The sequence below is a fragment of the Trichoderma camerunense genome, assembly GCF_050948025.1.
Source record: "Trichoderma camerunense strain CBS 138272 chromosome Unknown V8C40scaffold_25, whole genome shotgun sequence".
NCBI classification, from domain to species: domain Eukaryota; kingdom Fungi; phylum Ascomycota; class Sordariomycetes; order Hypocreales; family Hypocreaceae; genus Trichoderma; species Trichoderma camerunense.
The window spans coordinates 160,554-186,792 of NW_028145345.1; the positions used below are offsets into that span (position 1 = coordinate 160,554).

Below are 26,239 nucleotides of genomic sequence, written 5' to 3' on the forward strand. Positions count from 1 at the left end.
ATAAAGTATGTTGTGCTTCAACGTGATGTCATGTCATGCCACTCCTCCCCAAAAGACGACTAAACTCCAACCGTCAACTGCTGCATTGAAAGCTTCACAACTCAACTCTTTCAATGCATTTCACAATACCCAGATTACAACTAATTTCACACAGGAAAATAACAATGTCGCAGTTGGCCAAAAAAGCTGTGGCGGTCAGCTTCATCTTTCAGTTTCCAAACGGCAATGATGCGAATAATAAGCCGCGGGTGGCATTGTTTCGTAGGAGCGGGGAGGTGAATACATATCAGTATGACTCGATGACTTCACATTAAATCTCCATTCTTCATGAATTTTCATCAGCTGATACTAACCATATTTTATGAATAGGCATAAATACGCTCCCATCTCAGGCGGCGTCGAAGTCTCAGACGCTTCCCCCCTCGCAACCGCCTGGCGCGAACTCCATGAAGAAACCACCCTCACATCATCTTCTCTACGGCTCTTCAGACAGGGCAAACCGTATTCCTTTACGGACCCTTCAGTCGGCCGCATATGGACCATCAATCCCTTTGCATTCATCCTGAAACCCACTCGAGAGGGTGGCGTGGGTGAGAAGGGCATCACAATTGATTGGGAGCATGAGGGGTACAAGTGGTTCGATCCCGATGAAGTCACTGACGATGAGTCTTTTCAAGGAGTGCCTCGGCTGAAGGAAAGTTTGAGGAGAGTATGGTTTGATATTGATCTCGGTAAGGATGCCGCTGGTGTTTTGGCAGCTGGACTGAAGACGCTGCAAGAGGACCATGAGAGCGGCGCGAGACAATTAGCTTCAGCAGCACTGGACATATATCTCGACGTGATACCCCGAATCGACACAAGCGATCGAGAAACATGGTGGAAGAACATCCAATTCACAGCATGGCATCTATGGAAAAACGGGCGAGAAAGCATGGGAGCCCCCATCCTCAGCGTCGTCCTCTCCAGCCTCTCCCTCATCGAGCAACATCTCCAATCCACCACCACCCAAACCTCCCTCTCAAAAGATTTCATTGATAAAATCTGCGCTGCAATCAAAAAGCTCGCACAGCAAAGAAACCAATCAGCAACCAAAATCGCAACTGCATTCTCCTCATTCCTCGACGAAACTTGCCCCTTCCCACCAACCAAGCCCCTCAAAATCGTCACTCTGTCATCCAGCTCAACAATCACAGCGTCAATCGCCTTTATTCTCGAATCAGCTTCTCGCCCTCTCGACATACACATCCTCGAATCCCGCCCCCTCTTCGAAGGCGTCACCGCCGCACGCCGCTTCTCCTCCCTCAACACCGAAAACAAAAGCAGCATCACCATTCACACAGACGCAAGCGCCGCCCTCGCCTCCAAAGACGCACACGTCCTCCTCCTCGGCGCAGACCTCATCGACAAAGCCGGCAACGTGAGCAACAAGACCGGTTCCCTCCCCGCCGTGCTCGCCGCCAAACACGTCACTCCAGAGGTCAAAGTCGTCGTGCTTTCAGAAAAGGAAAAGGTGCTGCCATTTGATCCGCCTGGCCATGAGGAAAACGACAGCGAGGAGCTCATCCGCGGGTGGAAGGGGATACTGGGTCCAGATGTGGGATTACAGGGCGTGAGTGTCACGAATGTGTATTTCGAGTGGGTGCCTGCGAGGCTGGTGGACGTCTATTTGACAGAGGATGGCGTAGAGGGCACGGAACATGTTGAAGCGTGGGCGAGAGAGGTACAGCAAAAGGCTGGCCGTTTCTTTGACCATCTTTGACCTGATACATGTATGCAGGCATGTGTATTTACATATATGTATGGGTTCTTTTCCAGCTTACCATCCATCAATATCACATACAACCTATGATGGCTCCCCCTCGCCTCCCTCTTGCTGCTTCACGCTCATGCTCGCCAACTGACTCTGCAACCCCCGTTTGCCAACCCTCATGGCAAACTCCAGTTCCCTCTCTTCCTCTCTCAACCGCGCCTTGCTCGCCGCCACGTCCCTCTCCCGCCTCCTCCTCTGCTCCTCCACCATCCGATTCCTCTCCTCCAGCGCCTTCTCCCGCCTCTCCTTCGCCTCACGCGCCTTCTTCTGCTCCTCGTCCTCCGCCGCAGAGCTAGGGTCCTGAGGAGGTGGTGGCAGAGTCTGCACATACGCCTCGACCAAAGGATCGCGAATCTTTGGCTCGAGGGATATATACCGTAGATCCGTCAAGACTTGCGCAGGCAGTCCATTTGCTAGCGACTTGTTGTTAAGGAGATGCACCGGCTGCGCTCTGAGCAAGGCAGTAAGATCAGACTTGAGCGTGGCCTGAGGCATCTTCAGCCGATTAATGTGTTCTCTGTACGCCTTCTCGCGGTCCTTGTCCGACAGCTTCATGTCCTTCATGGGATCCTCCTTTTTGTACTTTCTCTTAAACTCAGGCCAGTACAGCTTCGGCGAAGCCTTTTCCTGCAAAAACGCCATAAAGGCAATCTTGGGGTCCTTCTTCTCCTGCTTGGCCCTCTGTTCCTTAAGCTCAGCAATCCTTGCCCGCGTCCATTCGTCCCAGCACTCTTTCCGCGCCTTTGTCGTGCTGAGGGCCGTGTAGCGCGGGTCCTCGACCATTTTGCCGTCCTCTAGCAGTTTCTCCCACGAGCTATAAGGATTGACGTTGAGGTCGATCAGCATATCCTGAAACAAGAATTTGGCGTCCTCTTCTGAGAATTCCACACCCTCTGCGCCTTCGGGCCAGTCCTCCATGTTGCCGTCGTCGTAGTCTCCCGGTTCAAGGCCATAATCTTCACCCATGGCTTGTAGTTGAGCCGCAATATCCGCTTCTGTAAACTCGAGAGGGCCTTGGTCTTGTTCGTCCGTCATCTCGGTACGTTGTCTCTTCGATGGGTGCTCATTCTCGTCCTCGTCGCCGTCTTCGCCCTGGCCCTCGTCATCGGTGACCTCAACCTCGACCTCTTCATATTCATCGCTATCAAAGTCTGGGTTCTGAGCAGGCGTCTCTTCAACAGCCTTGTTCTCCTCTCTCTTGGGTTCGTCACCCTCTGCTTCACCTCCCTTTTCCTCGTCTGCAGACTTGTTCTGTATTCGCTTCTTGTCCATTTCCAAGATAGCGGGCATGAGCTTCTCGGGTATGCGCCAGTAGCTCGCATTCTTGACCGGGTTGTAGACGAAGCGTCGCGAGTATTTTGTATATACCAGAATCCACGGCTGGCAGCCTGGAATAGCTTCTTTTCTCCTAGGCTTGTCCACGGGCTGAGGCCGCGGCCGGTTCTCGAAACCCCCTCGACCGCCAAACCCGCCCCTTTGTGCCTGGGGCGGTGGTTGGTTGAACTGCGCCATGTATGCATTTGCGACATTGGGATCGGATAGATTGGGTACGGCAGCGTATGGAGAGTAGGATGGCTCTGGTGCAGGCTGAGGCGGCTGGCCGGGTCGTTTATACGTGGATTCTTTGGTTTCGGCATTGTAGTAGTACGAGTGGCCAGTCGGGGCCTTGTGTTCGGTCCAGCCCGGCGGGAGAGGCGCCAATTGCGCCGGCTTGTGAGTCGACTTGAGCATCTTGGCGATGCTGTTGAGTGTGACGTAGGCGCAGAGGTGGTGGATGATGTTGCTGGGTATGGATGTGGAAAGGGAATGTAGTGGAAGAGGAAGAAAAAGTTGATGCTGGAGCTGGAGATGCAGCAGCAACGACTTTCGGGACGGATTCCGCGTTTTTAGCGCTGTTCCAGAAGCCAGAGCTCCCTAGCGCGTCCAGTTACTGGGGGCTTGACGCGCTATGGGCACTGCAGGCGTCTATTGTTAGGCGGGGCAGCTCTTGTAAAGTGAGCGTGCTGCCTCATCCGAACTGGGTAAACCGCCAAAACCTGTTCCATGAAATCGTCATCAAGCATTGGATGTCTTCTTAAGACGATTATATAATGAATTGCCATGCTATGTTCCAGTTGAATGCAGTGCTCAAGTTATATAACTATTTCAAAGTAAATACAGTCATCAGCTCTTCTGCAGTCCCAGCTTTGCAACCAATGCCTCTGCGATGTCCTTTGCAAACCCTTCATCATTCACATGCCTTTCATCCTCAACAATCTTGATCCCGCTCCCGCTCAACCCTGACTTGACCGCCTCAAACAACGCCTTATCTGCCTGTCCATCTTCAAACGGCCCTCCAGGAACAGCAATCATGCTAACTCCCCCCTTGGGAATCCACACTTCAATCATGTCCGGCCTCTTAGTCTTGCTGAGCTTCCGAGCAATGAACCCCCCAATCTCACGACACTCATCCGGCGAAGTCCTCAGCAGCGTAATAGTCGGGTTGTGTTCATATATGATTCTTCCCTCATGCTTCTCCGGCATCGTATCTCTCGGCCCAAAATTTACCATGTCGAGCGCCCCCAGAGAGACAATATTCGGCAAACCAGTCTCAACGGCAGCGTCCAGTCTTCCCTCTCCAGCTGACAACACGCCGCCAACCAGGTGGTCGCAAATCTCCGTCGTGGTGAGATCAATGGCTGCGTCGAGCTGGCCCTCGCGAATGAGACGCTCCATTGCTCTTCCTCCGGTGCCGACGGCGTGAAAAACATATGTTTCGACGGCGTAGTTTGACTCGAGATGTGAGCGAATGGCATCAACTCCCGGCGTTGTCACACCAAACATGGTGATGCCCACCCGCCACTTCTTCATACTCGTAGACTCTTCCGCTGCAGCTTTTTCTTTTCTATCGCGCCTGGCAGCGTACGAGAGCGCAGCGTTTGCGATCGACGCCCCGGCATTGCTGAGAATGTCTCGCAAGATGGGATTCAGGCCGGCAATATCGACAACAGAATGCATCAGGGTAATGTCCGTCTCACCTACGACGGGTCTAGTATCGCCGCTCGCCATTGTCGAGACAATGAGCTTGGGGAATCCAACAGGAAACACATCTCGCATAACGGCAGCAGAAAGCGCTGTGCCATTGGAACCTCCGGCGGAAATAATGCCATCGATGAGGCCCTGCTGGTATAGTTTCCGCACAGCTTGAGAGGCACACTCAGACATGAGCGTTACGAATTCTCCTCGGTTCAAATCTGATATACTGGTATCCTTGCCGTTGCCATACTTGGACAAAAGCTCGGCCTGGGAAATGACAATGGCATCGTGAGTACACGGATCCCGTCCGACGTCGATGAGAATCGTCTTGACACCAGCGGTTTCTTCAACACGATCGCGAAGAAAGAGAAGCTCCTGCAGCTTGGTATCGCAGCTCCCGATGATTACTACCGAGGCCATTTTGACAGTAGAAACAAAGAATGGTGAGATGGAATTGCTTGCAACAAGAGAAGATGCGGGGTATGCATGAGATTTACGGCATGTTATAAGATTCCAATGTCTCAGACCCGAGGCTGTTTGTGCTTCCTCAATCCCACAAACTAACCCATGATGCTCACAATCTCGACAAAAGGCACAGTGGCAATGCGTGACGGTCACTTGAGTTTCGGTTGGTGGAGACCCGATCTGACATCAACAAGCTCAAGCTCAGGACTATTCCCTGCTAGTCCCCGCCGTGTGTCCAGTTCCGGCCAAGGGCTGCTGTGATATGACGATAACTACGGAGTATTCATGGATCCAGCAAGCGGTGGTCTAGACAAGCTGAAGCCGGACAAGTTGGAGCTGTTTGTTTATCAACACTCAACCCAATTCACCCTCATCTTCACCCTCATCTAGATTATGGCTCCGCCCACAGACAGAGACCAGATCCTCGCCGGCCTCAGGGCCCGAATCGCCGCCGGCAAGTCCATCGTCGGAGCCGGTGCCGGCATTGGTCTGTCCGCCAAATTCATCGAGGCCGGGGGCGGCGACCTCATCATCATCTACAACAGCGGGCGCTTCCGCATGGCCGGCCGCGGGTCGCTGTCCGGCCTGATGCCGTACGGAGACGCCAACAAAATCGTGGTGGAAATGGTATGTACGGATGATGTTTCACACCCTCGCTCTTCTTTCATGTGATAAGATAGTTATGTACTTACAACAAGTCAATGAAAAGGCCAATGAAGTCCTCCCCGTGGTCAAGCACACGCCCGTCATCGCCGGCGTCTGCGGCACAGATCCCTTCCGCAACATGCCCTCGTTTCTCAAGCAGCTCCGCGACCTGGGCTTCGCCGGCGTCCAAAACTTCCCCACCGTCGGCCTCATCGACGGACAATTCAGGGCGAACCTCGAGGAGACGGGCATGGGGTACGACTTGGAGGTCGACATGATCCGGGAAGCTCATTCACTCAACTTGCTCACCACGCCGTACGTCTTCAACGTCGAGGAGAGCAGGAAGATGGCTCGTGCCGGTGCTGATATCCTCGTTGCGCACATGGGCCTCACGACGAGCGGTTCTATTGGTGCTACTACGGGCAAGACGCTTGATGAGTGTGTTAAGCTGATTCAGGAGATTCGCGATGCGGCTGTTGAGATTAACCCGGATGTCATTGTGTTGTGTCACGGAGGTCCGATTGCTGCGCCGAAAGACGCCGAGTATGTTCTTGGCCGGACAAAGGGCGTTCACGGGTTTTACGGAGCGAGCTCGATGGAGAGATTGCCGGTTGAGACGGCGATTACAGAGATTACAAAGAGCTTCAAGGCTCTGAAGCCCAAGTTGTGAGCTCCAGGTGTTACGGTAATAATTTGCTTGTACATCTCGTGGCGATAGGGGCATGTATATCAAAACGTGGAGGTTACTAGCTACAGATCCTCCAGCTACATAAACGGCTTCAACTATAATAAAATGCGAATCGTCTTATTCTTGAAATCTTATTCTCTATTTAATTATAATTAATTCATGTAGCTAGGTATAGTTACATGCACGTCAACACCGACTCTATCCCAATTACGCGTCCCTCGGGCCTTTCGCCGAAGCCGCTCATCCCGCCTACCCTGCACTCCCACCCCAACAATCCGTGCAATTTATGCAACATCGCCAAATCGCAATTCAACTCAGCCTCAATCTTCAAATCTCATCCCCCATAACTCTCCCACTCATTCTCACAACAACAACCCCTTTTCAACTTCATTCTACATCTATCCAGCAGCGCTTCTCATTCATGGACAAGTCAATCATAATATAAAAATTCCCTCATCGCCCTCTGCCCTCTCATCTCATCTCATCTCATCTCCCAGGCGCAACATCAACATGCCTTCTGTGCGCACCGCCAACGCAGGCGACTCGACGGCTTCAATGGGGCCCCTGGCTAGGTTCTGGAGAGTGAGTTGAGACTATCTTCATCTTGCTCTGCTTATTTTGTTATGTATGACTGACATGGTTCTTCTTCTTCCTCTTTTGGCGCATATAGACAACTCATGCGCCGGACTACATCGGCTTCACAATACTTCTCGCAGGATGGATCTTGGTAAGCTCTCATACACGGCCATATATCTTTGTCCCCTTAACTAAGCAATTATTCCAGATTATCCTCCTCGTCAATCCCTTCCACCGCATGTTCTTCATCAACGACCTGCGCATCTCATACCCCCACGCCGAACATGAGCGAGTCACCGTCCGTACGTCTCTCCTCCCCATCCCCAACTTCATCCTCCCCTCCTCTAACATGATTAATCTCTCTTCTCTCGTTCCCCCTTGATCAGCTCTCAACTTCCTCTACGCCCTCTTTATCCCTCTAGGCGTCCTCATCGCCTACAACATCGCCACCCGCGCCTCCACCCACAAACACGAAGCCACATATCTCTCCCTGGCCATCTCCATCGTCCTCTCCTCCTTCATCACAGACATTGTCAAAAACGCCGTCGGCCGCCCCCGCCCGGACCTCCTCGCCCGCTGCCAGCCCTCCGCCGACATCAAACCAAACGTCCTCGTCACAATCGCCGTCTGCACCGCCCCCGACGGCCACACCCTCCAGGACGGCTGGCGCTCCTTTCCCTCCGGCCACTCGTCCTTCTCCTTCGCCGGCTTGGGATTTCTTAGCCTCTTCCTCGCCGGCCAGCTGCACATCTTCAACTATTATACCGGCGGCCGCGACCTCAGCCGCGCCCTCATCTGCCTGTCTCCCCTCATCGGAGCCGCCCTGGTCGCCATCTCGCGGTGCGAAGACTATCGCCACGATGTGTATGATGTGTGCGTCGGGTCGGCGCTCGGCATGACGGTCGCGTACTGGAGCTACAGGCGGCATTTCCCTAAGCTGACGAGCCCCAGCTGCGACGAGCCTCATCCTCACCCGGCCGTCGAGGCTCAGCAGCAAGGGTGGCAGCGCGTGCGGGACGAAGAAGAGCAAGGTAGTGAATTAGCCTTCCCATTAGGAACTCGACGAAGCTGAGACGGCTTGAGGCTAATGCTGAGATTTCATATTGCGCAATGTAGTGTACTCATAGCGGGAAGAGCTTGTCTTTTATGTAAATAGCTGCAACTCTGCCATCTACCGTCGTGTCCCTCCAGGAGAAAGGGGGGCCATCAAAAGTATATAGGATTTCTTTTCTTCCTCTTCTGTTTATTTTTTGGATAATACGGCATGCTCACATCACAGGAATCCCTGTAGTCAGGTCAAACTCATCTTGGGACGTGTCGTATTGTTACAAGGGCCATTGTCCTTTTTTGTGTCATTAAGCGCCCATTCTCAGTCTACTTGTTGAAAACATTCACCCGCTCTATTCGTTTATTTCTCTTCCGTGTCCTCACTCTTGGCCAAGTCATGCTCCTTTAGCAGCGCCGTGATCTCGTCGGCGCTCCACAGCCTGTGGTAGATTTTGCCATCCTCTGTCTGTCCCACCGTCGCAAACTCGACTAAAGGTGCATGTTAGCTATCCGATCATTGATGCATGAAACTGAGAGAAAACAAAAAGACTCACTCTTTTCACTGCTCAGCTTGGTAGAATCCATCGTCTTGCTAAGAACCTTGACAGCTACACCGCAGGCCTCCTGAAGCGAGCAGTCCTCCTTGTAGTCCTGCTTCAACAGACTCTGCGCACTGGCATTGTTGGCGCCCGCGCTGGTGGCCTTCCACCCGCCGTAGTTTCCTGAGGGATTGCTGAGGTACAGCTGGAATTGTCTCCGGGGATCCCAGCCGGCGTAGATGAAGGAGACGCCAAACGGCCGCAGACCACCGTGCTGTGTGTAGCCCTGCTTCAGATCGCACAGCTTACGCACCAGCTGCTCGCAGGGGATGTCTTCGTTGTAGGTGAGGAGGTATCGCTGGGCGGCCTGGCGGGCGTAGTTGATGAGGATGTTGGCGTCGGCGGTCATGCCTGCTACTGCGCAAATCATGTTGCTGTGACGAGGCGCAAGGTGTCAGTAGGGATGATTATCATGTACAGATACACAGACGCAGAGTGAGAATAAAACGGCATACTCGTTCAGCACGTAAAGCTTCTCTGCTGAGGTGTCCTGCTCCAGCAGCTTTGAAGTCACCTTTCGCTCGGCCGCCAGCACAATTCCATCCTTGGCGAGGATGCCGATGGCGGTACCGGCGTGGGAAATGGCTTCCAGTGCATATTCGACCTGGTACAGCCGGCCTTCGGGGGAGAAGATGGTGGTCTATGGGCACGCGGTTAGCCTGTATATCGAGTCTGATGGCGGATGTGCTCGCCCTGGGAGCTCAGGCTGGACGTACTCGGGAATCGTAACGGCGGGACATGGTGGAGGGGCAATCTCTGTTTGACGGTGCAGGGGATGGATGAACTGGATATCCGGAGAGAGATTGATTCGATTAGATTTGCGCAGACGTTAAGGCAGGGCAAATCTCCGGGGTTGAAGGGAGGATCTGAATTGGGGAGAGATTGAGATGTTGGTTCTGGAGTATGGAGGGGAACAAGGCCGGCGTCACTTGTAGAGCTCCAGGCACGACCGCCGCGTAGGTGCTGCTGAAGCTGTGGCAGATACCCTGGAGCTCTAGCATTGAGCGAGCTGAGTCAGCAGGCAGAACAGACCAAGTTAGTGAATGCCTGAGGCAGCAATTGGACAAGGCTGAGACATGATCCAACTCTTTCAACGGGAATTCCCCAACGGCAGTTTAGCCGAGGCTATGCCGGTACAGTTACAGCAATTCTTCATGACGGTTGTTTCGTTTGCCCCTCATGACTAAGCCCCCCGTCATCCCATCATGGTCGAGAATCAGCCACTGCATTGCTTGGGCATTCACTTTGGCCGCCAAGATTCCAAACTTCCAATTGCCACTGCTTTCTGAAACCATCAGCTGCAGCCCCGGCTTCTACTTCTTTAGCATTCTTCCTTCTTCTGCTTCTGTTTGCGCGCCTACTTTATTCCGATCAAGCTTGTCAAGACAGCTGCTCTTCCGCATCACCGCTTTGCGAAGCTTAGCATTTCAACTCGTCTCCATCTCATCTCATCTGATCGTGTCTCATCCAGCTCACCGTCATCGGAGACTGACCCTTGTTTGACACGCTGTTACCTCTACTCTATCTATCAAGATCCAGGCGTCGTCTAGAGCCTGCAGAACTGCATTACTCAACACTCAACACTCAATATTCAACTCTCGATACTCGATATTCATCCTCATCTAACCCATTTATCCCCCACAGCTGCCTCCATCTGCCGCCAGCTGTCAAAAACGCTTCCGGCAAAGCCAAAGCCACAGCCAAAAGGCAAAAAGACGCGCGCCACCCGCTTCTTCCTTCTATTTGTATCCACTCCAAGGGGCTCCCGGAACCCCACGCAAGCTGCCGTCATCACCAACACAAGCTCGATATTTTTTTTCCCTGGACATTGACAAGCTAAATCGGCACGCGCTGCCTCTGTAGCAGCTTCACACGCCGCTCGCCATCCCATAGCTACCCAAGAAGAGCTGGTCGCTGGATTGACACCTCGCGCTGCAATTAGGCCTTATTTTCTTTTCTTTTCTCTTCAGGTTTTTCTTGCCGAGGGGAGGAATCGTTGTTTTAGCTGTCTGTGACTACCTACTAGTTGCCGTCTTTGCCTGTTTTGTAAATCTCCAATGCCCGCCTGAAGCGAACCGCAAGAATTTTTTCTTCCATCTCGCGTTCGCTTCCACAGTAGAATTTGCATCGCATTTAGTTGGATCTGCGGCGACGCCTTTGCGCGTGCTCCATTGCCATGTCCGGTAAGCTAAAAAAACAAACCACAAGAGCCGGCGATTCCCCTCAGTCGATCGAGACGGGCGCAGAGATGCGACTCATTGAAGCTGGTTGCGCGAGAGATGCGCCTGTCGCAGACGAGACGAGACAGACAAGAGAATTTGCTAACAGAAGCCGTCGCAACAGGAGAAGCCGAACCTCGACGCTCCGTCAGAGCCACAAAGGGCCAGCACACAAAGGCCTTTGACGAGCTGGAGCCTGCCGCGCCGAAACGTCGACAGACCAAGAAGAACAAGAAGGCCGAGAAGGAAAAGGAGCAGTCGCAGGATCCCGAAGAAGTCATCCGCTGCGTTTGCGGCGCCACCGAGCAGGACGAAGACTCAGGCGAGGCCTGGATCTCGTGCGAGACGTGCTTCGTGTGGCAGCACAATGTCTGCGTGGGCGTGAGCTCGTACGAAGACGAGATTCCCGACAACTACTGGTGCGAAGAGTGCAAGCCGGAAAACCACAAGGAGCTGCTGGACGCCATTGCCCGCGGCGAGAAGCTGTGGGAGGAGCGGCGAAAGGCGCACGAGGAGGAAGCCGAAAGAAAGAAGAAGCGCGGCGGGCGCAAGAGAGGGAAGCGAGGCAGCGATTTCAAAGAAGAGCTCGAAAAGGATGCCCAGGCAAAGGCATCGCCTACTCCCGATGCCGTGTCGAGAGAGAAGAAGGACGTGACATCCGTGCTCAAGCAGGGCAAGCGAAAGGCGAGAGAAGACTCTCAGGATGCAGACGGAAAGGTATGCTATTGTCCTGTTGAATTTACATCTACTTGTTCTCAATTGATGATTGATGCTAACACAATTTTCTCCATCTAGACTACAAAGATGCGCCGCGTTTCGGAGGACGAAGCTGTTGCCTCTGCTTCCGCCTCTGCGTCCGCTTCCGTCTCGGCCGCAGCCTCTCCCTTGGTCAAGTATGTGCCACCCGAAGACTTGACTGCATCCATCCAGGATCTCCCTGGCACGCGAATCGGCCCTGCCAAGGCGCTCAAGAAGTCGTTGGTTCACGTCATCGGGTCTCTAGCCAAGAGCAATCACATCCAGCTACCTGAAGATGAATCTGCGGAATCCCTCGCCGACAAGTATGCACTTCAGATTGAGCGCGCCGTCTTCGACACACACCCGCTCTCCAAAGGCCAGAAGGAGTACAGCCAGCAGATAAAGTCGCTGTCGTTCAACCTCAAGAACAACCCCGAGTTGTTCCAGGGCCTTTGGGCGCACGAGCACTCGCCCATGACGCTCGCCGTCATGACATCGGAGCAGCTTGCCTCGGCTGAGCTGCAGAGGCAGACGGCCGAGATGAAGGCGAGGGCAGAGAAGCAGTCCATCCTGTACACCTCAGAGACGGGCCCTCGCGTTAGGCGCACGCACAAGGGTGAAGAAATCGTCGAGGATGAGGCCTTGGTTACCAGCGAAGCACCCATGCCATCCGCTGGAGGCCCTCGCCCAGGAGCAGAGGAGAGACAGGAGCAAGAGCAGAGGCAGCAACAACCACAGCAACACGTTAAGCGCGAGTCGATAGGAGGAAACGAGCTGGGCGATGCCGGTCTAAGCCAGCGCTCCCCAAGCCAGTCGAATTTCGATATTGGCAAGGTATTCTCCGCTGTGAAATCGCCCACTGCAGCTCATCGTCGCCGGCCTTCTGCGCCGGTTTTGAACACGCACGGCCCTGGGTTCGATCCTGATGTCGACCGGATGCTGCAGGATGAGACCGAATCGCCGCCTTACTCGCCCACGGAGGAGGCCACGGATCCCGATGTCATCTGGCGCGGCTCGCTGGCGATGAGCTCCATTGCCGACTTCCAGGCCACGGCCAAGCACATTGGAGGCGCCAACTTTGCCTCGTTTGGCCCCTGGACCAAGCTGATCCCGCGACAGATGACTGTGGCCGGTCGAATCCCACAGCAGAGCGCCATCGAGTACCTTTGCAGCCTGCGGTACAGCAATTTGACCGACATCATCGTCGTCAACATCACGCCCACGTCGCCAGACGCGAAGCAAGAGTTCAACAACCTCATCAACTACTTTGTCAGCAAGAACAGGTATGGCGTCGTCGGCAATAAGGTGGCCGGCAACGTCCGGGACACGTACTTGGTGCCTGTCCCTGCCGGCGAGGACGGACACCCCGAGTTTATGCTGAATCTTGTGGATAACTACATTCCCAAATCCCGGACCGAGCCCCTGCTGCTGGCCGTCTTTGTATATCGTAACGAGCCGGATCAGCTGAAACAGATGCTGCACAACGAGGCGACGAATGCTGCTGCTTCATCCGCAAGCCCGAGCCCCATCACGACTCAATCTTCTGCTCCTCCGCCAGCTGGATACAGCCAGCGAAGCAACTCGACTTCTGGCCCGGCCTACTCACCCGCCACGCCCCAAATCGCATCCTCTCCGTTCCCCAATGCTCCTCCAAACGGCCACGGACAATCCGCTACGCCGGTTCCCATCCCCCAGCTGCCGCACCTCAACCGTCCTGCTCCACCAGTACAACCGTCTCAAGCTTCACCCCCTGGACAACACTCACAGGGACCGGATGACCAGAGAAAACAAGCACAGCAAGATGCCGGCGTCATCACCGCGAGAGAAGTCCTAGGGCCCCTTATCAGCGTGCCCACGGTACAATTCATTCTCCCGCAGGCATATCAGATGACCCGACGAGAATGGGAGGTGATCAAGACCATCATTGAACGAGACGTCCGCGCTAGAGACGACCTGAAGTACTTGGCGGATCTGCTGGAGAAGGAAGGCACCGGAGGAAATGGGAATGGAAACGACAACGGCCAGGGCGCAGCAGCAGCAGCGACGCCGTTACCGCAGGTGGTGGCTGGTGTTGTTGGAGGAGGGCCTCCGCCGGTGAGAAAAGCTTAGGCGTTTAAGGGGGGTGGAAGAAATGAATTGTACGAGTTTGTATGAGTTTTTTTTCTTTTTATCATTATGTGATCCTATTATCTAGTCTAGATATAGTTAGGGAATATTGCCATGTAATGCATGATACCTATTTCTGTTTCTACGTACATCTTGGCTACGTGTATGATTGTATGTGAATCTTGTGAGAGACGGCTATTGTATGATTGGCACAGTATTGGTGTTAATGATATTCAATGTTATTTGTTTGTTTCATCTAGGTGAATTGTCCTAATTCTGTGTCTCTCCCTCTCCCTTCTCTCTGTGATATACCAATGATTCTTGATGTCGTCAATTAAGGATATCTCCGTAACACTCTTTCAGTTCCCTCCAAAGTCGTAACGGGTCATTATTCATCAACTTTATGCTGGCATCCTGCATTAATAATAACGTTTTCTTTTTCGTCTTTCCCTCCGCAGTTTCAATATATATATTCTTCCATCGAAGCAGCTTCCACGTCCCTTTAACCCTACCTCTCCCTCTCTCTCTCCGTCTGCATTTGTCCGTGCATTGACATCCCAGCTTCGGGCTCGGCCATGATATCACCCACTTCATCTCGTGGTATTCCAACATGTCCACCGTCGTCTTCCACTATTCGATAACCGCATCAGCCATAGCCCACACCTTGGCCTCTCTCAGCGTCTTCTCAACCAAGAGGTTCTCTTCATCTGTCCATGTTGCCGTCGGATCCTCCACCAGAATCTGTTCCTTTGGAACCGCCGACAAGTCCAAGCTACCCAGTCCTTCAAGAACTTTCCTCGCCTTGTCGACCTGCGTGCGAATGGCGGCCGTCTCGGTGCGTGTACGATCAAGATGGTCCTGCATCATCTCAATGGCCGATTCGCGGGCCTGATGCGGGCGGTACTCGTTGAGGATGTGGTGAATGTTAATCAATATGGTGCGTAAGTCGGCAATCTTGGCCTCGGCGTCGCCGGCATTGCGCGCCAGCGTGCCGACCATCTCGAGGAAGTTGAGTAGTAGAGATTTGGTCAGGCGCTTGAGCTCAAAGGCGCGGTCGTAGTGCTTGGCGTCTTTGGCGCTGGAGGAGGCTGTTGCCGGGAGGTTTTCGATGCCTTGCTCCTCGAGAGTTGGGAGTTTGTCGTCAAGCTAGAGATGAGAAGCACCGAGTTAGAGAGACGACGTGAAATCAGACTCATGACCCAGTTTCACAAAGCCATACCATGTACTGGTCGCCAAAGACTCGCCACCGTCCATCTGCCGGTTCAGGCGGCGGCTGCAGAGCCCTCAGATGCTCAGGCAGATTCGGAATCTGCACACTGTCCACGTCCTCGCCATCCGCGGCCTGAGCCCGTCGCAGCTCTATAATCTCTGCTATCCTCTCTGGCGTGAATTCCTTCCAGAAATCCGGCGGGTTCGGAAACGTTGACGCCAGCGAGTGCGGCTCCTGCTGCTCGTCCATTGTTGATCAGTCCTTCTTTTCGTCCTTGTCCTTTGTCTTATTCGAGTGCACGTAACCCCTCCCCGCGCGTTGTAGAAGAGTCGATGAGTATCAGCTCATTGGAGTTTGATACAAGGACAAATCAACTGAGAAGCGATGCCACTGAATTGGAACAAGAGACGCGAAAGAATATCGAGCTTATTTTGGTGGTGATGGTGTATGATATGATATGATAATAGCATCAAGTTCTGGGGAAGCAGCAGCTGGTCGCAGAAAGTGTTACTGGAGCTGCGCCGGATAAACAGCGGCTCCGGCGAGCTTCAGCGACTGAGTGACGTCGAGGAAGAAGCTGAACCTTGTCCCAGAAAAATTAAAGCTGGTGCTAATCGCAGCATGGAGGTCAGTTTTATTATACGAGCTCCATCCATCGACCTGCAATTACAGCCATCAGGCACAAGAGCCGCCATCGTCTGATTCATTCATTCTCGACCAATTCGTCAACTCAATTCGCCAATTGCCTCCATTGTCCTCCCTTGAAGCATGTATTGCACCCTCTAAGACGTGCTGTAGAACCATTCACGGCCTATCCGAATCCCGTTCGACAAAAGCTCAGCTCAGCTCAGCTCATCCAATACTTCTCCCTATTCTACCTCCTCTCGTATATCATATCACATCACCAAATTCCAGTCATGGCCGACGTTCGAGCGCTTCTCCGCCAGCAACGAGCAGCCCGTCGCATCAACCACCCGTACGCCCTGTATTCAGACGCCGGAAAGCTGCTCTGCACCCTCTGCCGCGACCACATCCGAGCCGAATCCCACTGGGACGCCCATCTCCAGAGCGACAAGCACAAGAAGCGGCTGTCTGCCCTAAACCAGAGCATCATTGACGATGCCAATGCCGAGGTGGAAGACGAGGACCCAGAAGAAGACGAGAGCAATGAAGTAGGAAGAGAAGAAGATGTCGAGGATCACGATGCCTTGGCAGCGCAAAAGCGGAAACTCGACCAACTAGGTCCAGAAGAAAAAGACACGGACCTCGATGACGAGGATGAAGCGCGGAGGAAACGCAGCAGACCCGCAACAGCATCCGAAGACGACGCCAATCGCAACAAGAAGCCTCTCATGCCAACACAAGGCGTCCAAGTCCAGATCGCCTCACGATCATCCACTCCCTCGCAACAGCCAGCAGTGCTCAAACTGGCGACTTCTCTTCCCTCCCGCCAGGCCAGCAATCTCGCCACTCCCGCATCCTCCTCATCCATGAGCATCAGCATCCAGCCACAATCCTCAACCGCCAGCCTTTCACAGTCGCAACAGCCAGCACAGCCTGCACAGCAAGTCGATGAAGACGAATGGGCCGCCTTCGAGGCTGACATCGCCGCCACATCCGCCGCCCAAGACTACGACGACGACGCCGTAATCTCCCGCCCAGCCATGACCGCCGAAGAAGCCGCCGCCGCAGCAGCAAATCAAGCTGAGGAAGACGCCGCTCAGAACCCAGAGTCCCGCAAGTCCAAGGCTGACGCCGAAATCGAGGATGAGCGTGAAGAAGCCACCCGTGCCCTCGAAGATGAATTTGAAGAGATGCAGGAGCTCGAGGCGCGTGTCCAGCGTTTAAAGGAGAAGCGCGAAGCGTTGATGCGCAAGAGGAGCGAGACTCTCAGTCAAGACCAAGCTGATGATATCCAGACGGCAGTGAAAGCTGTTTCTGACCCGCAAGACGAAGGGAAAGAAAATGTCCACACAACTGGCGATTCTGCCAAAGCAAACGCCGATGATGATGATGAGGACGATGAAGATGAAGAAGATGACTGGGATGGCTTCCGCTTCCGAACAGGGCGGTAGAAACGAGCTGAATGAGGGGGCCCAGCGATAAACGTTGGTATGAGATGAAATGCATCAAAGCCATGTTAATATTCTCTTCTTTTCTGCTTGCCATCTTTTTTTCGTATTATACCTAGACCGTTAATGCATGGATCCGGCGTACATGTCACTTTTGAATAGATGCCAGCATCTATTACTTTCATAGCCAAAAAAAAGCAATCAATATCAGCTATATACCTAGGCCTACCCAGGTCTTCAAAACTAATATTCCAATAGCTGCTTCAAAAATAGTCGAGAGATGCCAGATCAGACCAAAATAAAGAGACCAAACAAATTGACCGGGTATATATATATAAAGAAGCCAAACTTGTCAAGAAAGAACAAGCACTCAAAAACGCCACCTAACCCAGCACGAAAATCAATGAGCCAAAAGGACAGGAAAAGCACACACTCAACAAACCATTTGTCACCAGCTTCTGCCCCCATGAGCTGGCACCTCGCCACGGCTCATTCTCTCCCAGAAGCGGCGTAGCTTCCACACACGACCGACGCCCAGGATCTCGTCTGACCTCCGCGCGTCTTCCGCCCGCTCGCTGACTTGACGCTTCCACTTGACGGAAATCCACCGCCTCAGGCCATCCTTGATGCGCTCCTTCTCAATGCTCTTGCGCTTGGCCACCAGGCCGGGGGCAACGTGCACAGGGAACATGCCCGGCACGCATTCCTGAGGCAACACGCATCGCTGGACAAGGTCCCTGGCGGAAAGCCGCGAGGCAAGACGGCGCGAGAGGCGGATGGAGATGAGGGACCGTGCCAAACGCCGTGATATGATGGTGTTTTGGGTCAAGAAGATGGATCGGGACATGAGGTCACCAAGAGACGGGCGGAACGGAGAATTGAGAAACAAGGTCAAGAGAAACCGGGCGTTGCGGAGGCGGTAGTGGTGGAGGACAGGGTCAAGAGAGATTGCACGAAGGCGACGGCACGTCTATGCTAGCTCGTCAGCAAACGGAACACTTCCCCAACATGCCAGATGACGGCAATCACAGGGATAGGGATAAGATGTTGGGACTAGCCATGCCTCCTGTGAATATAACGTGTGTGTGTGTGTGTGTGTGTAGCGAGTGTTCCGGGGTCAGTCCGTCAGCACGGCACGACACGGCAAAGTACTTACACGAGACGCACGCAACAAGTCATCGACATCGAGAAAGCTCGCAATGTGAGCCAAGACCTCGCTTGGCAAAGTCTCTAGACGTGGCGGTGACGAGCCGCTACTGAAGATGGCGAGGGCGGATGAAAGCTCGGATAGTGACGAGAACACGTCTTGAGATCCACCGGCATATGTGGCGGCCTCACAGCTATCGACAGTCGTATGAGCTACCGGTGCAACGGTAGAGCTGGCACCATCCACGTAGGCACTGTCAGGGGTCGACAATCTCGAGAGGAGCTGGGCCTGGGCCGTAAACCGGGCCTCCTGGGCCGTTGAGTTGGCCATTGTAGCGGCTATTTGGGAGTCGGGATGACAATTTCGGCGTCAGAGCTGGGGAGGAGCTGCAGTGGCTAGCAAAGATACACGCCTCCTCTGGGGTTCTTTTGGTATCTAGCCGGCCAGGAAGACCAAGGATGTATGTAATCGTGCTGATAGAAGGTATGTATGTGTGCCTGTATGCATGTATGCATGCACGAGTACGTGTGTAGGTAGGATTTTCAAGCGAATCTCAGCGATAGGCTAGCAGCCGAGCATCACATCAACACGGGTGAATCAATAACGAATGGTTTCAGGGGAGCTGGTTCATTTCTCCGCCCCTTTGCTGGCGTGTTTGCTGCCGGAGTGCCCAGCCCGTCTGGTCTGGTTGGCTAATTCATCAAACCCAGCCTTGGTATTGGCCTGTTGTTTCTCGCCACAATGTAGTGAAAGATGACAAGCACACGCCTGTATCAAGATTTCGACTACTGCAGCTCGATGCTGGTGGCAACTTTGTACCTTGTTGTGGATGGATGGAGGAAAGAGAGAAAACGGGACGAAAAGGGAGAGAGAACAACACGTTTCAATGTTTCACCAAAGTCTTGCAGCCCCCTGATGTCTTTTTTTTCTTTCTCTTCGAAAAGCACGAGTTTGATGGAGCGCATCTATCTGGAATGGTACAAAGTAAAGACAAAAAACGGGAGAAATAGCACGGGAGAGCGAGAAAGAAGCGAGGTAACTATCGTCGTGGTATCTTGACGAGATCACTCTTCTTGTGATACACGAGCCTGGATTACAGGACCTGGCCTGTCTCAAGTACCGAACAGGTGACTTTGGTAGTCAAAATGTAAAGGGAGGCCAATATCTCTCGCACTTGCGTGTAAGCCATAAACAAGTACGAATAGCGTTTGTGTAAGATGGCTTGTCGTGTGATATGCTTGGTGCCAGTACACTGTACTTGGACGGTGCAAGCCGGCACGAGACAACAGTCTGCAGTAGTTTCCGGCCCAAGAACGCGCTTGTCGGAAGCAGCCGGACTGTACCTAAGACAAATGAAGTTGTCGCCGTGTAATCGAATCGGCGTCAAGTTGCCAAGTCTGACTGCTGCTTTGGTTTGCTTTGCCGAAGCTGCCAGCGGACGTCTAGACCAGTTCTGGTGCCGCAGATGCCGCGGATGCTGATGCTGATGCTTGTAGTACTTCTGCTGCTGGCTGCTGCTACCGTCGGTCCTGCTGGTGAGCAGGCAGAGGAACCTGAAAGAGCTCTATGCTGGATGCAAGTCTCATGTAGGCGTTGATGCGGTGTCGCTCCAGACTTGCAGCGACGCTGCAGAGACAACAGCGCCGTCCGAGTCGTCTGCTTGTCTGCTGTCGTCCACGGCCTTGTCTAGCGTGGCTCTGCTGCTTCTGCCGGCTCTGCTAGCGGCCTGCCGTTTGCTGCTTGGCTAGTAATAGTAAGGAGGGCTCAATACTATGTATTCTCGCGTCTGCGCCTGCGCCTGCTGCTGCGTCTGCCTCGCTTCTGCGTGTGCGTGTGTGCGTGTGTGCTTGTCTGCGAGATGACGAAAGCGACAACAAGCCGCAGCCGGGCCCGATGTTGAGGCCCAAAGCCCGGGGAAAACGAGGACAGATGAACAAGAAAACAAGAGGGAAAGACGACGAGATGAAGCGAGAAGCCGTTGCACAGAGGTTGCTGAGCTGAGCTGAGCAGTAGATTCCGTCCGTCTTGAGGTGAAGCTGATGAAATTGATAGCCTTGCGTTCCAGTTGTCAATTGGGAGTTGAGCAGTCCGGAGAAGTGCATTCCTTGTGGCTCAGTCAGTTGAGGCGTTGCTGCCTCGTCATGCGCTGTATGTAGTTCTGTTAGTGCCTGTTAGCACTGATGCTAGCCCTCCAGCGCTGATTCATCGCCTGTGAACCTCTATAGCAGCCCTTGAACCCATGGACCAAGGTACAGGAACATCCAAACGTCTTACGAACTTTGCCCTCACCTTGTTGGAGTAAATCAACCAACTACAGCATGATGCGGTGCGGGGACAAGTTGCGTCAGAACGATCCAAGGCACTGGACAGTAACTGTACGAAATCCCGCCCTGTGCCCAGTACCACTGGACCACATGCACCGACCGATCAAATCAACATCAGGTCTCTCTGTCAAGATACATGTACCCGATACCTTTTCTCCTATGCGCGTCCGATGGCGGGGGTACCTGGCATCGATCAGTGGAGCTCGCTCCAACTCGCAGCCGCCGTGCCAAAGCCGCTAGCGATGGTGAGATAGCGCTCCGGTGGGCTCCGCTAGGCGCTCCGTCTAGCGGATCAATGGATGCTACTGTGCCCCCCCAAGTATCGTGCCATCCAGGCGCCGGCACGGATCAAGTACCGAGTACTCAAATCATGCCACTGCCTCGAAGCTCTCAAGGGGTATCGCACATGGAGAGTGCGAGATGCAGAGACCAGCACGTTGACCCAGCCAAAAGAAAATCAAGGGATAGTTGTAACGAAAAGGAAGGGGAGAAAAACACTGTACTTGAGAGGGATCATCCTTGTAAGTCATCGCACTCCATCCCTAAAAGCGGCTGGCCATCGTACCAGAGCTCGACACGGCTGGGTCACTTACACGGCCTCCGTCTCGCCAAAGGGTAGCAAAACCCGCCCTCAAGCCGCCAAAAATCCCTCCATCAAAGACTCAGGTGATCTTGAGATGCTTCATGAGGTCGTTTGATCATGTAGAATCATGAAATCATGCAAATGCGAACTCATCCCGTCGTCCACGGCCGGAATCAACCCCAAAATAGAGGCCCGAGGCTGACGAGACGAAACCACGGCCCCATCCCATCAGGCAGCGGATCGAAACAACGCGAGAGCCCAGCATATTTCCGTACCGGTACTCCGTATAGAGAAAAGGTACAAGCAATGGTGGGCATCAGTTCAACCCATCACACCGCCAGGGCTTCCATGTCTGTACGAGTACAAAACTGCCAGCGAGGCTGTGACGAACAAAGGTGCGGAGCAGCGACATCCCTGCAAACCACCGCCGTCACATTTGGCGCCGCCAACGTTGAGCACTAACCGTTTGATGCTCTCCACGTATCCACGTAGTCGCAACTAGTTCAAGTTGCATCTCTGTAATAGACATCTCGGTTGCAGATGATCGTCGCCGCGAGAGTGTCTACCGTATCAAATCCGCTCCGGGTCGGTTCTTAGCGAGACCGCAGAAGCATCGTCTTCGGGGCATCTCCAACCTCATCCGTCCCTGCTAAACTCACTCCTGATGATCAGTTCCAACAGAGAGGAGGGGGAAGAAAAAAAAGATAAGACAGAAACAGAGAGACACAACAGCAAATCTCACCTTTGCAACAATCCTTCCGTGTCGGCCCTCCAACTCCAACCCCATAACCCGCCTCCTCCGCGCCGCCCCGGTTTCCCTTCGGCCCCCTCTCCCGTCCCTCCTCATCCTCATCCTCATCCCCCAACTCTCTCCATGACGTGGCCAAGAACCCGGGAAAACACCATAGTCTCTTCCAACTAACACCCTCCCACGCCCTCATCTCGGTATCTCGACCTTGTAACTCGTAGGCAGCCATCTCTGACCATCCTCAAAGATACACAATCCGCACCCCCGAACAACCCCGGTCCATGTCGTTTTCAAGTGGAAAGTGGAAACATGGCCTCCATTTTCGGCCATCTAGCGCATTACACACCACCCGGCCAAATCACTCACATTGCACTTATGCGCCCTGCAATGCTATGCCACGCACACGTGCCGCCATCTGTATGCATCGTCCTTACGTCGTCGCCGCCCGCCTGCGCCAAACAGCTCCGTTCGCCTTTGCCCTATATCGCGACTCGACCGTCTGGGAGAGCAGAAACGCCGTCCTAAAATCTGGCTAGTTTGAGCCGCATCTCTGGTTAGCCGGAGAAACGATCCCTCATGCCGTTGTGTGTGTGTCTCCATCTAATTTTTCTTAGGCCAGAAAAAAAACCCCAACCCAGACGTAATCCCCCTCGTCTATCTGACCCTAGTCGTTCCCATTGGGCTTCAATTCTCCGGGTTCCCAATCCGTGCTCATCAGGCTTCTAGACTTCCCTTTCCCCTTCGCCTCGGCTATGCCTGTCTCTAGGCCCGGCTGCCACAAGAGGCTGTCCTAGACGGGGGCCCCCAACAAGCAAAATGTATGTATGACCGTTGCTTCGCTGGCAAGGCTAGCTGGGAGCGGTAGGACATGCGTTCTCTCATCGTGACTTGCCAGCTCACACAAAGTCCACACAAGGATGGCCGATGACCGAGGAGCAAGGTGTAGTTCCTTCGTATTGTGTAAGCCAAGCCCAACGATTCCCAAAACGATGGACCTCCGCAGCGTCGTGCTCTGCTCTTATTCCCTTTCCGGTCCCGCGAAGATGCCGGTGGTTATTTTTGACCCCAGACGGTTCATGACCGCCTTGCCACTTGCATGAAAACACTGATGAGCTGGCCATCTCCATCAAAAGCACCTCAAGACCGGAACTCTAGCCGTATCTTGTGATCCACGATAACCTTCCCCATTTGGTTACTCCTGACGAATTTATCAAAAGAAAAGCTCTTCATCAAACAAAGACAATCCCTCCTCAATCTTCCTCGAGAGCCCGGCTCCACCATCCGAGTCCACGCCAATAGCCGCTGGTTGATGTCACACAGGGGATCCTTTCCTTCACAACAACTACTAGCAGGACTAGCATGGAGTGCGTATATCCTTTGAGCCTCCGGCACGGCGGAGCCTTAGATCCGCTGGGCTTAAACATCTGGCCAGCGTTAGCGCGAACGCCCTGTGTTAGTTGTTGCACACCCGTCTCAACCAACACCAGTCTGTCATCTCGTCTGCCAGCAAAAGGCCGTCATCGTCGACGTCACCGGAGGTGAAGAGAGTAATTGGGACCTGTATATCCGGTAATCCACTTAAGCGTCTCGGAAAATTGCTTCATCTGTCGGGCGTCGCATCGTCCTTTGCCTCTTCCAGCCAGCTCAGATGCAAAATTGGCACCGCCATCGGGGTTTGGTAAGATGCGCCCGCTTTCGCCGGTCCAATGCAGGCACCGACGCGACTTAAACACAAAAAACCATCCATCCTTCACACCTTCATACCTTCACACCACAGGGCTAGGCGGTTCGTCCCAGTCCCAAGTCCGACCTAAACAGCCTTAGTCCACCCCATTAGCCAGAATCAGATGGCAGACGAACCATGGCAGACGGTCCTGGATTGGCTTGTCCGTGTGGTTCCCTCACTGGCAAAGGTCGGCCGCCGATTAAAAAAAGAAGCTGCCGTGTCTGACCGAGAAAACCAGATCCGCTCGTCTCATTGGACCGCCGGCTTCGATCTGCTAACAGCCGCCTGTCGCCCCTAGTCGGCCAGTCGCGTCTCCTGCGCAGCATTTGTGCGAGCCGTGATTCGCAGCTCCCCAGCAATTTGGTTCGTCCAAATGTACATCATTTTCGACGAGTCGCGGGCCCGGGATTCTTGCTCCAAGGACCCACAGATGGGCTAAGCGTGGTGGGAATTCAAAGGCGTGATGCAAGTGTGAGTTTACCAACATCAGATCATGGTATGGTGTAAGTCAACCATGGCCTCTTACACGGCCTGCCTCAACGCGTCTCTTCATCTCGATGGGCGTTTACGGTTGGCGTTAACGAGACCCGTTTTGACCTGCAAAATTTTCTTTCCTCTTCCTTTGGTATTGGACTTGGATTTTTTTTTTACCTCTTTGGGTTCTTCGGCGCCAGGCTATGGGCCCATGTCATGTCACCCACTTAGCACGAGCAAGCCTCATCCTAGACCCGGCCAGCCGTGAGGCCCTCGCTCACTTTCGCCCGGATGGACCAAACCATGGCTGAACTCGCTCGGTAAAGCGAATCTTGACTGTCCCAAATCCGTAGCTCGATCCTTTGTTTCCTCCCCCTTTTCTCTTCACCTCTCTTCTCTTTGTCATCACCTCTCTCAGCACGTTCAAGACGGAACGGGCCGGCATGATCCAGATCACGGCCCGTGGCGAGGGGGCACCAACACTCGGTCACCCAGGGGGTGGTTCCACTCGCTGGCTTGGCGCCTTGTTACGCCGGTGTGCGTGTCAAGTCTGTGTGTGCGTGCGAACATGTACGTAAAGTACTGTGTGCATCTGTATGTGGCATGGACAAGTCTCTGTACCGTCCACGACCCTTGTCCCTGAGGCTGGGACCCGGCACCCCATAACCTACCTCAACACCAAGCTTGGCCACCAAAAGCGGCCGACCACAGCCTGAGCGATGCCGCAATGCAAGATTGGTTGTCATTTTTGTAAACAGACTTTCGGCGCCTGGCGCGCATGCTCTCGGCCGCCTCTGGCCTCTATGTCGGCATTGTCGATTCACGGAATCTCCCCCAGTGCTGATTGAACCGCTTGAGACGTATCTTGACACGCAGAGCCCAACTTGTACCCAATGCAACTGGGGACGTGGTCCTCTCTCCTCTCCTCCTCCTCCCTCTTTACCCGTCCACGTCAAAGCCTCTAGCAACCACGACAACGAGCTTGAAAAAGGGCCATGGGAGATGCAGGCTGTTCCCAATGCAGAAGGCCAGCTCATCATTGCGGCTTCTCCGGCCTGTGCTCCACGGTCTCATGGCTCTCACCGTCACTTAGACGCAGTTCTCTCCATAGATTTGTTTGCAGTACTTGAGACCGGTGACGGAATCTCCAACCCGCTAATGTCGCCCGTGCTTTCAGCCACTCGTGTTCCTGAGACCCATATCACTGACACTGACACAGAAAAAAAAGGACCCAGCCTTTTGCTGCTTCATGTGAGTTGTTTGCGCTAGTCCATCTTGTCACAGGCACTCCTGCAGCGATGTGGATGATCGGCGATTCAGTCCGAGCTTCATTCTTATCCTCTAATCTGCACATGCCATGCTGGGCGTATAGCTAGGTCGTTCCGTCCTAAAGGGTGCTGACCCTGCGTCCGTCAACGCCACAATCCTGGTTCAAAGCGTCTGGCGTCGCACCAGCTTCAGCCGCGTCGAGGGGCGCGTGGCACGCTGGCCAGCTGTACCGTCTCGCTGTTCGCAAAGTATAGCATGCTTTTCAGCATGTTAAGATGAAAGTATGGCTCGGTTCCAGCTTGTGGTTCGGTCCCGGGCTCAATATGGTCTGGTGGATGGCCTGTTGATCGGCGTGGTGTCTTGCCGGGGAAGCAACGATACACTTTCCGATTCAGTGGGTGACAAGGCCGTCTGTGCGATTCACACAACCTTGACGCAGTGCTTCCCAACCAGCCTATCTCGGGTTCTCTTGGTTTTTGGTTCCGAACGCTGTGCCGCCCACCCAAACCCACCAGTCACCCTTCAGGAGGCTGTGTCGAACCCATCCCCCTTCCTCTAGCCTCCTATAACGCCACAGTAGCGATCCCCGGAGAATAGAGCCGCGACAGGGGCTTCGATTCGTTCATGATAGCCTGTGGGCTGTCTGTATACATCATTAATATAGATGGGGTCAGCTCCTGGGAGCCACTCAGTTGAACGAACCCCCCTCCCCCCTTCCTGGCTCCCCCCCCTAGGCGTCAACCCTGAATTGAATGCTGATGCGGTTTGCCATGCAGTT

At 53.8% G+C, this 26,239-nt stretch overlaps 14 protein-coding genes across 14 annotated transcripts; 8 read left to right on the forward strand and 6 right to left on the reverse strand.

Annotated features, from left to right (window-relative positions):
• Positions 1-164: 164 nt before the first annotated feature.
• On the forward strand, positions 165-1,759 carry V8C40DRAFT_278037 (eIF2B alpha/beta/delta subunit family protein; the record flags this gene model as incomplete). Its single annotated transcript, XM_083221026.1, has 2 exons — positions 165-289; positions 370-1,759. The coding sequence occupies 2 exons, from the start codon at positions 165-167 to the stop codon at positions 1,757-1,759; spliced, it is 1,515 nt and encodes a 504-aa protein (XP_083067893.1).
• Positions 1,722-3,650, reverse strand: V8C40DRAFT_257569 (uncharacterized protein). Its single transcript, XM_083218524.1, has one exon. It carries the CDS (start codon positions 3,539-3,541, stop codon positions 1,844-1,846), a length of 1,698 nt encoding a protein of 565 aa, XP_083067894.1. The 5' UTR covers positions 3,542-3,650; the 3' UTR covers positions 1,722-1,843.
• A 225-nt stretch (positions 3,651-3,875) lies between these two features.
• Positions 3,876-5,446, reverse strand: V8C40DRAFT_257571 (Tm-1-like ATP-binding domain-containing protein). The gene has a single exon (XM_083218525.1). The coding sequence runs from the start codon at positions 5,243-5,245 to the stop codon at positions 3,974-3,976; it is 1,272 nt and encodes a 423-aa protein (XP_083067895.1). The 5' UTR covers positions 5,246-5,446; the 3' UTR covers positions 3,876-3,973.
• V8C40DRAFT_257573 (TIM-barrel-protein domain-containing protein) lies at positions 5,206-6,740 on the forward strand. The gene is made up of 2 exons (XM_083218526.1): positions 5,206-5,917; positions 6,000-6,740. The coding sequence occupies exons 1-2, from the start codon at positions 5,684-5,686 to the stop codon at positions 6,603-6,605; spliced, it is 840 nt and encodes a 279-aa protein (XP_083067896.1). The 5' UTR covers positions 5,206-5,683; the 3' UTR covers positions 6,606-6,740.
• A 204-nt stretch (positions 6,741-6,944) lies between these two features.
• On the forward strand, positions 6,945-8,535 carry V8C40DRAFT_257574 (phosphatidic acid phosphatase type 2/haloperoxidase). Its single transcript, XM_083218527.1, has 5 exons — positions 6,945-7,205; positions 7,294-7,350; positions 7,408-7,501; positions 7,586-8,230; positions 8,316-8,535. The coding sequence occupies exons 1-5, from the start codon at positions 7,134-7,136 to the stop codon at positions 8,324-8,326; spliced, it is 879 nt and encodes a 292-aa protein (XP_083067897.1). The 5' UTR covers positions 6,945-7,133; the 3' UTR covers positions 8,327-8,535.
• On the reverse strand, positions 8,280-9,838 carry V8C40DRAFT_257577 (proteasome core particle subunit alpha 3). The gene is made up of 4 exons (XM_083218528.1): positions 9,562-9,838; positions 9,301-9,485; positions 8,801-9,219; positions 8,280-8,735 (listed from the first exon to the last, which is right to left on the reverse strand). The coding sequence occupies exons 1-4, from the start codon at positions 9,583-9,585 to the stop codon at positions 8,608-8,610; spliced, it is 756 nt and encodes a 251-aa protein (XP_083067898.1). The 5' UTR covers positions 9,586-9,838; the 3' UTR covers positions 8,280-8,607.
• Positions 9,839-9,987: 149 nt separating this feature from the next.
• On the forward strand, positions 9,988-10,406 carry V8C40DRAFT_124778 (uncharacterized protein). Its single transcript, XM_083210984.1, has one exon. The coding sequence runs from the start codon at positions 10,025-10,027 to the stop codon at positions 10,346-10,348; it is 324 nt and encodes a 107-aa protein (XP_083067899.1). The 5' UTR covers positions 9,988-10,024; the 3' UTR covers positions 10,349-10,406.
• A 473-nt stretch (positions 10,407-10,879) lies between these two features.
• Positions 10,880-14,053, forward strand: V8C40DRAFT_124780 (Adenylosuccinate synthetase-domain-containing protein). The gene is made up of 3 exons (XM_083210985.1): positions 10,880-11,028; positions 11,189-11,781; positions 11,860-14,053. The coding sequence occupies exons 1-3, from the start codon at positions 11,022-11,024 to the stop codon at positions 13,909-13,911; spliced, it is 2,652 nt and encodes an 883-aa protein (XP_083067900.1). The 5' UTR covers positions 10,880-11,021; the 3' UTR covers positions 13,912-14,053.
• A 78-nt stretch (positions 14,054-14,131) lies between these two features.
• V8C40DRAFT_257580 (mediator complex subunit MED7) lies at positions 14,132-15,585 on the reverse strand. Its single transcript, XM_083218529.1, has 2 exons — positions 15,128-15,585; positions 14,132-15,054 (listed from the first exon to the last, which is right to left on the reverse strand). The coding sequence occupies exons 1-2, from the start codon at positions 15,365-15,367 to the stop codon at positions 14,539-14,541; spliced, it is 756 nt and encodes a 251-aa protein (XP_083067901.1). The 5' UTR covers positions 15,368-15,585; the 3' UTR covers positions 14,132-14,538.
• Positions 15,586-15,720: 135 nt separating this feature from the next.
• V8C40DRAFT_257582 (uncharacterized protein) lies at positions 15,721-17,415 on the forward strand. The gene has a single exon (XM_083218530.1). It carries the CDS (start codon positions 16,036-16,038, stop codon positions 17,191-17,193), a length of 1,158 nt encoding a protein of 385 aa, XP_083067902.1. The 5' UTR covers positions 15,721-16,035; the 3' UTR covers positions 17,194-17,415.
• Positions 17,416-18,878, reverse strand: V8C40DRAFT_124806 (F-box domain-containing protein). The gene is made up of 2 exons (XM_083210988.1): positions 18,347-18,878; positions 17,416-18,160 (listed from the first exon to the last, which is right to left on the reverse strand). The coding sequence occupies exons 1-2, from the start codon at positions 18,665-18,667 to the stop codon at positions 17,639-17,641; spliced, it is 843 nt and encodes a 280-aa protein (XP_083067903.1). The 5' UTR covers positions 18,668-18,878; the 3' UTR covers positions 17,416-17,638.
• A 597-nt stretch (positions 18,879-19,475) lies between these two features.
• Positions 19,476-19,936, forward strand: V8C40DRAFT_124804 (uncharacterized protein). The gene has a single exon (XM_083210987.1). It carries the CDS (start codon positions 19,555-19,557, stop codon positions 19,816-19,818), a length of 264 nt encoding a protein of 87 aa, XP_083067904.1. The 5' UTR covers positions 19,476-19,554; the 3' UTR covers positions 19,819-19,936.
• Positions 19,937-20,640: 704 nt separating this feature from the next.
• On the forward strand, positions 20,641-21,349 carry V8C40DRAFT_124798 (uncharacterized protein). Its single transcript, XM_083210986.1, has one exon. The coding sequence runs from the start codon at positions 20,798-20,800 to the stop codon at positions 21,278-21,280; it is 483 nt and encodes a 160-aa protein (XP_083067905.1). The 5' UTR covers positions 20,641-20,797; the 3' UTR covers positions 21,281-21,349.
• Positions 21,350-24,589: 3,240 nt separating this feature from the next.
• Positions 24,590-25,488, reverse strand: V8C40DRAFT_124833 (uncharacterized protein). Its single transcript, XM_083210989.1, has one exon. The coding sequence runs from the start codon at positions 25,230-25,232 to the stop codon at positions 24,720-24,722; it is 513 nt and encodes a 170-aa protein (XP_083067906.1). The 5' UTR covers positions 25,233-25,488; the 3' UTR covers positions 24,590-24,719.
• Between the last annotated feature and the right edge of the window lie 751 nt (positions 25,489-26,239).